General features: G+C 41.8%; 1 protein-coding gene across 1 annotated transcript in view; it reads left to right on the top strand.

Annotated features, from left to right (window-relative positions):
- Nucleotides 1-2,158: 2,158 nt before the first annotated feature.
- The window catches only part of LOC121280849 (protein Niban 2-like), a 203,873-nt gene continuing 194,737 nt past the window's right edge, over nt 2,159-11,294 (top strand). Inside the window, exon 1 of the mRNA XM_041193136.1 lies at nt 2,159-2,472. Coding sequence (XP_041049070.1) covers nt 2,418-2,472 — 55 coding nt within the window. The 5' untranslated portion in view covers nt 2,159-2,417. The remainder of the gene's footprint in view (nt 2,473-11,294) is intronic.

Below are 11,294 nucleotides of genomic sequence, written 5' to 3'. Positions count from 1 at the left end.
AGTTTGACATCTTCATAAGTGTAATGCCTGCCCAGTACTGCCCTGAATTTGATGCTCCAGTTTCTGCTGCAGGACAAAGAATTTGCAATACCGCCTTCTGACTCTGAGGCAAGTGTACTACCCCTAAGCGATGGCTGACACCCTTGCCATTAAACAAAAATAAAAATACCTAGAAAAACTTAGCAGGTCTGGCAGCATCTGCGGAGAGGAATGCAGTTAAAGTTTCGAGTCCATATGACTCTTCAACAGAACTAAGGAAAAATCGAAAAGAGATGAAATATAAGCTGGTTTAAGGGGGGGGGGTGTGGGGTGGGACAGGTAGGGCTGGATAGAGGACCAGTGATAGGTGGAGATAACCAAAAGATGTCATAGACAAAAGGACAAAGAGGTGTTGAAGGTGGTGATATTATCTAAGGAATGTGCTAATTAAGGGTAGAAAGCAGGACAAGCAAGGTACAGATAACCCTAGTGGCGGTGGGGTGGGGTGAAGGGAAGGGATCGAAATAGGCTATAAGGTAGAGATAAAACAATGGATGGAAATACATTTGAAAATAATAGAAATAGGTGGGAGAAGAAAAATCTATATAAATTATTGGAAAAAAAGGAGGGGATCGGAAAGGGGGTGGGGATGGAGGAGAGAGTTCATGATCTAAAATTGTTGACTCAATATTCAGTCTGGAAGGCTGTAAAGTGCCTAGTCAGAAGATGAGGTGCTATTCCTCCAGTTTGCCTTGAGCTTCACTAGAACAATGCAGCAGGCCAAGGACAGACATGTGGGCATGAGAGCAGGGTGGAGTGTTGAAATGGCAAGCGACAGGGAGGTCTGGGTCATGCTTGCGGACAGACCGAAGGTGTTCTGCAAAGCAGTCACCCAGTCTGCGTTTGGTCTCTCCAATGTAGAGGAAACCGCAAGTGAAATGTTGCTTCACTTAAAAGGAATATTTGGGCCCTTGGACGGTGAGGAGACAGGAAGTAAAAGGGCAGGTGTTGCACCTTCTGCAGTTGCATGGGAAGGTGCCGTGGGAGGGGGTTGAGGTGTAGGGGGTGATGGAGGAGTGGACCAGGGTGTCCCAGAGGGAACGATCCCTGCGGAATGCTGCCAGGGGTGTGAAGAGAAGATGTGGTGGTATCATGCTGGAGTTGGCGGAAATGGCAGAGGATGATCCTTTGAATGCGAAGGATGGTGGAGTGATAAGTGAGGACAAGGAGGACCCTATCATGGTTCTGGGAGGGAGAGGAAGGTGTGAGGGCGGATGTGTGGGAGATGGGCTGGACACGCTTGAGGGCCCTGTCAACCACTGTGGGTGGAAAACCTCGGTTAAGGAAGAAGGAAGGAACTGGAGGAACAGCACCTCATCTTCCGGCTAGGCACTTTACAGCCTTCCGGACTGAATATTGAGTTCAACAATTTTAGATCATGAACTCTCTCCTCCCATTCCCACTCCCTTTCTGATCCCCCCCCCCCCCCCTTTTCCCAATAATTTATATAGATTTTTCTTCTCCCACCTATTTCCATTATTTTCAAATGTATTTCCATCTATTGTTTTACCTCTACCTTTTAGCCTATTTTGATCCCTTCCCTTCACCCCACCCCACCCCACCACCACTAGGGCTATCTGTACCTTGCTTGTCCTGCTTTCTACTCTTAATTAGCACATTCCTTAGATAATATCACCACCTTCAACACCTCTTTGTCCTTTTGTCTCTGACATCTTTTGGCTATCTCCACCTATCACTGGCCCTCTATCCAGCTCTACCTGTCCCACCTCCCCCCCCCCACCTTTAAACCAGCTTATATTTCACCTCTTTCCTATTTTTCCTTAGTTCTGTTGAACAGTCATATGGACTCGAAACTTTAACTGCGTTCCTCTCTGCAGATGCTGCCAGACCTGCTGAGTTTTTCCAGATATTTTTATTTTTGTTTTGGATTTCCAGCATCTGCAGTTTTTTGCTTTTACCCTTGTCATTAAGTTATCTTATTCGTTTTTGCCCTTTTAAAAGGAGCCGAGGCGGGGTAGGACACTTCTGTTTCGTAAAACATTGTGCAAAGTTCTGTCTGAAAAGGGTGCGTGAATCAGCTGCAGCTTTAGAAAGTTTAAGGTATAATGGCGCATGTGCCGTTTTCTAACCCCACCCCCTAATGAGGGGATGGGAGGTGGGGAATGTAAAGAGACACCGTAGTGAGACTAGAACTTGTTTAACAAGGAGCAGGGAGGGTGCGCTGAGCGGTGAGTCGGGATACTGGCGAAGCCTCCTCGCAACTGAGTCGAGTGTAGTGACCTGAGGTCTTGCCTCACTGGGAAGCCTTTGTATTTGTGCTGGGAGTGAATTCCCAATATTAACTGCAAGTTAATTTGCTGCTGGGGGTGGGGGTTAGTGCTGTGTGGAAAGCGGGGGTTTCTCTTGAGTGAGGCGCGATGGGGGATGTAATCTCAACTCACCTTGATGAGAACCGGCGTCAGTTCATCACAGGTAAGGGAAGCGGTTCAGCCCCTTTTATGTGGGTCGATCAGGCCAGGGGTAGCTCTGCCTTTCATTCTGTCCTTCTAAATTCCTCTCAGCTTTGACAAAGTCACTCTAGGATTTCATTGACTATATCTTCGTCGAAAGCGTTGCCGCCGGGAAACTTTTTTTTCCCCACATAGATCGAATTCTTTGTGAGTTTCTCAGTTCAATTTCCTATGGTAATGATTTGTAACAGACAACTTCAGAAGTGTTGAGTGCTGTTCCTCGAGGAAGCTCCGCTGTAGGCAGAAGTCGACTGGTTGTGGGATCCCCCACCCCCCAGCCCCCGAAGTCCTTTCATGTTTCCATATGTATCGCACCAGGCGATATAGACAAGTAAACGCGACGGAGATCGGAAATCCATTAGATCTTATCGAGAGAGAGCTTGTTTCAGTGAGCAGTAAGAGGCCCTCTCTCCAGTGCCTTTCTAATGTACACAATAAAATTGTATAACCCTAGATTGCGTGATGCTACCCCGTATAACTAATTACAGGAAATAAATATTAAGGTTGTTAGCATATTTTCCAGTTCATATCTCTAAGGTAAGTGTGAGCTAGTCAGTAAATTGTAATGAGTTACAGATTGTCTGTTCCATCTTCGTCTAACACAAACCTACAGCTGGTAGTTTGGAATAGATTTAAGGCACAATCAGATTGTGCTTTTGGGGCGGGGGAGAACCACACTTCTCCCCGTCCTACTTCGTACCTCCTGAGGGCAGCAACTTGTGCTGGGCTCTACCATGGACAACTTGGTTAATTAGACCCTTCCTACTGGAGTAGAATGGCTTGAGGGAGTTTATGGGTGGGAGCCAGAAAGCAATCTGGGGAGCTGAGCCAAAGGTGTGGTTGGAGTGCTAGGTGTCACTGAGGCTTTTTTTAAGCTGGGGGAGAAATGCTGAGCAGGGTTGGATGGGTTAAGGGAAGGAGTTTCAGGGTGTGGATGCAAGATAGTTGAAGGCTGTACCACTGATGGTTGGGTGGTATTGTAGACTAGAGTTAGTGTGTGCCCAGGGACCCAGGCTGTAGAGGTAGGCTTTTGTGTAAGATAGTTGTAAAATCTGTGCACAGTGATAAGGAGCAAATGAAGATGGCTGGGATGGGAGCAGGTACCAAATGGGACCTCATGCAAGATTGGGTGTGGCTGGAAAGTTCTAGATAGTTTGTGTAGGGTGGAGTTCAGGAAAACGGTGTTGGGAAAAATTGGAAGTTTGGAAAACCAAAGGCATGAATGAGGGTATTGTGGATGCAAATAGCTCTTTCAGTATTTCATCCAAGTGAAATACTGAAAGATTATTGCAAACATCAGAGAAGTCCCTTTTTTTTTCCTTTCCTCTCGCTGATATTGTATTTCCATTTGAGGATGATGATGTGAAGTGTTGGAGTGAGAGTGTACTGATTTTTTTTTTTCACTCACCACCACTTCCCTAGTCTGAGTCACCAGAAACCAGTATTTGAGTGACTAACTTGGCCCAGGTCATTAATTAAAATTAGAACAGTGCTGCTCTGTGTCATGTGTTTTCCCACAGCTTATAGTGGATTCTATTTTGTGCTTCTCCAGTCAGAATTCACCCCATTTAAGCAACAAGGAAAAACTCAGTGAAAATGATGTTGGCCCCTACTGTTGGGCTGAGAGCTTGGCCTGCCTACTGACAAAGCGTTGAGTGTATTTTCTCTCCACTCATGTAGAAAAATGCTTGCTAAGGCACTACTGCCAGCCTGTTAATGTTACAGGGCTGTCATTGAAGGCAGTGCTGCTTCAAGCATCAGTGCTGTAATCAGAATGGAGCATGCACTGAGCCATCACTAGTTGTTTTGTGCATCATTCTCTCAGCAGTGACAGTAACTGTTTCAGTTTAGGAAAATGAAGGCATCACCTCTAGAAAATACTGTTGTTGCCAGGGGAATGTTGAGAGATTTCTACAAGCACAATTAAGGGGATTAGGAAGGGACAACCATGACCAATTGAGGAAAAAATGTTGATTTTTTTTTTTAGAAGGTTAGAAGCCCTCACTTGGGTGCTTTGAATTAAATTGGGTACTCATGACGACTGATAGTAGGAAGTAATGAATTGCATTTAGCGGAGGCAGTGGGGCTGAGTGAAGACTGGGTTTTGTGATGTAAGATGAGTCAAGTATCAACCTTATTTTTTTTCAGCAGAATATGTAAGTTGCTCATTGCTTTGAGATGGGCTGGTTTGTGTTTCAGCTCATTGCCCACGTAGCACCAAGGGGTATACACGGTGGGCTGAGTAGATGCTGCTGCAAGTTATGAATAACACTACTGTACAAAGTTTAAAGTAAATGGTTTGGAGATATTGAAGATTGCTATTCTCCAACAAAACAATGTGAACTTTGGCCCTCAAGGGCTCATCTGCAAGTCCAGATCGAATGTGAAATGAAGTAAAACTGAAGCTTGAATATTTATTGAATGATAGCCATTTATGCTGTACAGCATCCATGTTCCCATACATTGTAGTGGTTAAGTGTTGCAGTATGTAAAAGGCAGTGGCTCATCGCCAATACAACCATCGCCTGAGACAACTGGGGATGAACAATAAATGCTGGCCCTGCCAGCAATGCTCACATCCCATGAATGAATGAAAAACTAATGTTTTGCATTTGATTGACATGTGAGAAGGATCACCTGAAATGTTAACTCTGTTTCTTTTTCCACAGATGCTGCTTGACCTGCTCATTTCCAGCATTTTGTTTTTATTTCAGATTTTCAGCATCTGCAGTATTCTGCTTTTGATAAGTGTAAGGAGGTGACTTGATGCTGAGAAATTACACTAGTAGCATGGTGAAAGGACAGCGAAAGCATCCACACAATTATAATGTGTAGTTTGAGGCTGACACTTAACTCTGATTTACTGAATAATTACATTGTCAAAAAGAATCAGTTTAGATAAATGACTGCTCTCGTTCACTGTGTTATAACTTGACTAGCAGACTCTGCTAAAGAGACTGGATCCCTCAATTGAAGTGACATTTGCAACAATGTTTGCATGCATTTACCTCATCTCTTGCTCATCTCTGGAATTTTTGTAAAGTCTTTAATGGCAAGATTTTGCTAGTACAACCCATAATAATATATGCACCATATCTATGGAAATAGCATTTTGGGGCAGAGCAGGCATTGGGTTCTATTGCCTCAGGCTCTCACTTTATATTTTCTACACTTTGTTAGTTTTGGTGGCTAATGGTCAAAAAATGTTCACCGTTTCCTCTGAATCAATCCAAAGCTCTTGTGGATGAAAGAAGAGTGAATGACCTGTGTTCCAAAGCTGGAGATACTTAGTGAATGAAGTATTGTCTGGGCTTGTACATTCCATTATGACTTTTTTTGATGTTGAAATTCCATTGTGTTGTGACAAGAAACTGGTTTAATCTAAACAAGTTAGACCAAGTATGCGTCACACATTGCAGATATGTCACCCCTTGACCTCTTCAAGCAGCACAGCCACTGTAATTCAGTGGCTCTAATTTTATTGGTTATATGTGGGTTTTTATCCCAGCTATCACGGCACTGTGCTAACTGTTGCTCAACATGTCACGTTGTTCCCTGTGTGTTGTGGCTTATAAAAAGCCTGAGGAAATAGTTGGTGCTTGAACTGCCATCAAGGAAGAATGATTTGCTTTCAGAACAGAAATATTCTCAGGTTGGTGGTGCTCTTCTGTGCAGAATCTGTGTAAAAATGGCATTCCACAGTTCTGACTGTAGTTTGTTTTCTTTGGACCCATTCTTTGTGGTTCAGTGAATTCTCGAACAGAAATCCAGGCCCATCTGGCATGGCAACGAGTCATCTTTTAAAATGTCTGATTCAGGACTGTTTGGGTCTTGTGTGAACTAAGTTATTCGTGGTTATGACTATAAATGCTTGTATTTTAGTCAGGTGTCTAGGACTTTCAAAGGACTGCAGTATGTTTCTTGTCACTTGAGTACACACACAAGATGAGATTGTTTTAAATGTTCAAACTGATAAGCTGCTGAATAATTTCTTTGATTCTAAAAGCTCTTGACTGCAAGTTGAATGTGCTGTTGAGCCCTGTGAAAGTAGTACACAAGTCAGAGTGCAATTAAGTGAGGTGGAGTCATGAAGCTGGATCAGGCTATGAACTGGTAGCTTTTCTTTTGAAGCAGTGAAGCTATACACCCAGTAATCTATTGAGGTTTCTCAGCATCTTAACCAGAAACTGTGCGATTCTGCTTTGGTGTTAAGTGGTTAGCTATGGTTGAAAATGTTTCCATGGATTCTGGTGTATATATAAAAAGTTTAAAATTAAAAGCTGGAATGCATGAATACTTGTGTGTAGGATGATTGGAGCTTTGGAAAGAATTATGGGAAATGGGGGAAGGGCAGATTTATGAAGTTAGTAGGTTCAGTTTTAGCTGTGACTTGCTGTGCTAAACTCAGTGAGAAATCGGAGTCCTGGGTTATTATGTTGTGATCCTATCTCAGTAAATGATGTGTAATTTTACAAAGTGCTGATTTGATAAACCATTAGGGAGTAGCTTACAGCCCCTGATTCCCTGATGAAAAATTGTTGCTGCAAAGCTGCTCAGTTGTCTTAGGATCATGGGCCTGGTAACTGTGTTAACCCACTATTCATTTGTGGGTTGGAGAGGACGGAAAGAGACGTGGGTGGCTTTGGGGAAATAACTAGTTAAATAGAAATGTATGCATTCCTATATAATGTACATCCATCATAATATTAGTGCTGCGCTGATCAATCTTCCATGGCATTGTATATATGGCTGAGCCTAGGTGTGGTCTTCGGATAGAATGGAGGAAAATTGGACCTGGCATGTTGATATATTTCAGTCTTTTTCAAAGCAATGCACTGGTCCTTTATTAAACCTAGTTGGGTTTTGTTATTTGCAATTTAATAAAACGTGTGGCAATTTGGGCAACGGTTAAATTGATTGGAGCATTGTAGTTTCCCCAGTGCAAGTTGAGAACCTGGGAAATACAAAATTGAAAAGCTGCATGGCCACAAATGATGGGAGGGTGAAAGTGCAGTGTGATATGTCTACATAGGTGTTTGAGTTCTAATTGTGGACACAATTTATACTGGCAATAATTGATACATGGGCATACAATTTTTAACAAGGACAGAGTTTTTTGTATTTGCATGTCTGGCAAAGGACTTTGTCTTCTGAGATTGTACATTGGAAATAAAGGTGTGCACTGACCTTGACTTTAAGGCACTGCTCAGAAAAGTTGGAACATTGGAAAATTTCCCTTGGGTGTTCTGGACAGGTGAGGATTCTTGTCGGGAGTGCACAGGCAGAATTGAGCTCAGTAATCTTTACTGTTTGATTGTGCTTGTTACCTTCAGGTTGCAGCACAGAAACACACAGCTTTTTAAGATTGATTTGCATCTGTAGCCACATATGATGATGATTGCTTAATATTACCAGAGCTTTGAAGTATTCTTCTGAGTCAGAGATTGTGGGTTGAAGTTCCACTGCAGGACTATAGCACAAAAGTCTACATTGACAGTGTAGTACATTACTGAGGGAATGCTTCTTTGTCAGAGTTGCCATCTTTCAGATGAGATACTTAAACGGAGGTCCCATCCACCCTCACAGGTGAACATGAAAGATTAATTGACACTATTTTGAATAAATGCAGGGGAATTATTCTGATATCCTGCCCAATACTCACCCCTCATTAAACATCTCAAAAAAGCAGATTGTCTGGTCTTTAATACTGCGATTTGTAGGTATGTTGGATTATTGGATGTGACTGGATCTGGGCTGAAACTTCAATATACAATTCCCTGTTTTTTTTGATAGTAAATACAGTAGTCACAAAGTGGTGTTAAGGTAACCCTCATGGAAAAATTAGTCTTGTTCTTTGATAACAAAGATATATCACCTCCGTTTAAATTTATCTAGATATGAAAACTTCTTTCCACATGCTGTTTTCTATTTAATTTTGAAGATACAAGATTCTAAAATATGGAATTATAATTTTGTTAGGTCAATGATACCTATGTGTCAAATATAAATTTCCTGTCAGGGCTTGTAGATTGGGATAAAAACAAAAGCAAAAAACTGCAGATGCTGGAAATCCAAAACAAAAACAAAAGTACATGGAAAAACTCAACAGGTCTGGCAGCATCTGTGGCGAGGAACACAGTTAATGTTTCGAGTCCAAATGACCCTTCAACAGAACTAAGTAAAAATAGAAGAGGTGAAATATAAGCTGGTTTAAGAGGCAGGGTCAGGGGGAGGCTGGTGGTGATGATGGTGGTGGGACAAATAGAGCTGGTTGGAGGGCCAGTGATAGGTGGAGATAACCAAATAACCAGCTTATGTTTCACCTCACTTCTATTTTTCCTTAGTTCTGTTGAAGGGCCATTCAGACTTGAAACGTTAACTGTGCTCCTCTCCGCAAATGCTGCCAGACTTGCTGAGTTTTTCCAGGTATTCTTGTAGATTGGGAGCTGTCTGAGGAGACAAAAGCCCAGTTGTCAAAGACTCATTTTACAATTCCAAAATGTTTATCTGCTAAATCAGCCTTCATAGTTTGCATCTGTTTAACTTTGGGCTTTAATTGTGCTGTAACTCTTTCGAGTACAAACCCGTTCCCATCTGTTTCAGATGAAGTCACATTGTTTCCCATTGTGAGATTTGAACTCTTGATTTTGGGGTTACAAACCCAGTACCATAACCACTTGGCTATTTAGGCCAAGCTTAATTGTGCTGTACTTGAATAGGGCTGATGCTATCAATGATGTGGTTAAAAAGTATTGTCATTAGGCAGTTTCTCACTTTCTGCCCATTAGCTCCATTACTATGTCCCACTTCTCATTCTGGAGTATAAACTGGTAATTTCTCCAGTGTCAGCACTGCTGTGTCAATTATGGCTCAGTTAGTAGCACTCTCACCTCCTTTGAGTCAGAAGGTTGTGGGTTCATGTCTCACTCCAGGGATTTGAATTCATATTCCAGGCTGACGTTCCAGTCCAGTAGTGAGTGAGTGCTGCATGCTTAGAGGTATCATCTTTTAGATAAGATGTTAAACTGAAGTCTTGTCAGACACAAAGGTTGCATGCAACATTTGAGGAAAACAGGGGTTTTCTTCCTAGTGTCTTGGCCAATATTGATCCCCCAAACAACATCATTAAGAGACAGATTATCTGGTTATTATCACTGCTGTTTGTGGGAGCTTGCTATGTGTAAACTTGCTACAATGTTTCCTACATTACAGTAATGACTGCACTTCAAAAATATTTCAATGATCCTAAAGCTCTTTTGGATGTACTGGGCTTGTGAAAGGCTTTAAAAATGCAGGTTGGTTCTTTAACCACCCTGTAAGCAGACATCAAAAGTTTCTGGCACTGAGGTGGCATCTGATTTCTTTGAGAAACTTTGGGCATGAATCTACTTTTCAGTTCAACACAACACATTGCATCCCACTAACAGCTTGCTGATAGCTGTACTATATAAAAATGGAGGTGCACGGATTTTTTTTATTGAAGGAGAATGTGATAGCATGTGGTTGATTTTTTAAAAAAATATATTTTGGACAGCAACCATGCCTGCTCTTTCTGGCCTTGATCAAGGAATTGACCATTTTGCTGTTGGTCTTCTGCAATTCTCTTTGAGTTTGCTACTTGTTTTTAATGTATCCTGTGGTCTCCCCAGCCAGCCAACATATTGACAGCTGACAACCCTGACTCTCCTTGAAATGTTTAGTCCAGCAGACAGCCTGCTGGATTCCCTTTATTTCTTTACTACACATGACCCCTCAGGGTTTGTTACATTGGCTGTCTAGGCATAGTTCAGTGCTCATTGTGAATCCCAGTGTGTCTCGATATAAAATTTGAGTTTGTAATTGCTGCAGAGCCCCATTTAGCACCAGCCCTTTGCTTATCAGATAATCCACTACAAAAAGAGAAAATAACAAGCATATAATGAACAAAACTTTGAAGATTTATAGTCAAAACACTGCACTGACACTGAGGGCAAATGTTCTGTTTTATTCCCTCAGATGCTTCTCATGCAATTTTTCATTTGTGCCTCAGCCTGGTGATTTTTCCTTTGCTCAAACATTTTAGCATTCTTTGTTTTTAGAATTGTTTACTTTTTATTCTAAAGTGGGTGATAGAATGTTTAGGATCCTTCAATGATAAGTCCAGTTTCCCTATCTTGCTGGCGAATCTTAACTAGTAATTGATGGCAACTGATCAGGAGTGATAATTTTGGCTGTTCCTCCCATTGTCTGTCTGACTTTCCAGGGGCTCATTTGGGATGAGAAAGAAATGGGGTGCTTGGTGCCCAGAAATGCAGTTACACTTGTCCCACTAAAATTTTTTTAAAAGTTATGTCACTCTAATAGCATGGCCTTGAAATGAGATTCTAATATGCAGATGAATAATGTGTTGGTCTGAAATTTATTTCTGTGGCGGTGCATAAACCGTCTTAAGTAGGGTAATGCCTTTTCTAAACTGGCAGAGGGATTCCCACCAAATACAGCAACTTTCATTTATATAGCCCCTTTTAATATAGTAAAATTTCCCAATTCATTTTAGTGTACATTGAGTGTTTACTAGGGTTCATAATTTCAGGATCCTTGCATAAAAACTTTGACATCTCGCTGGTTATATTGTGTGATGCCTGAAATCTGAACCAAGCTTTACTGTAACTGGGTTTTATCTTATCTTCTCTTCCCCTCCCCCCCCCCCCCCACCACACCCTCGTTTTGCAAAGAACAAAGAATTGCATCATGCTTATTTATTTGTTTATAGCTTGGACATTTTATGATTATAATTAGTAACAG

The sequence above is a fragment of the Carcharodon carcharias genome, chromosome 8, assembly GCF_017639515.1.
Source record: "Carcharodon carcharias isolate sCarCar2 chromosome 8, sCarCar2.pri, whole genome shotgun sequence".
Lineage (NCBI taxonomy): Eukaryota > Metazoa > Chordata > Chondrichthyes > Lamniformes > Lamnidae > Carcharodon > Carcharodon carcharias.
Note: the sequence above shows the minus strand (reverse complement) of the source record. Positions and strands in the feature narration are given on the sequence as shown.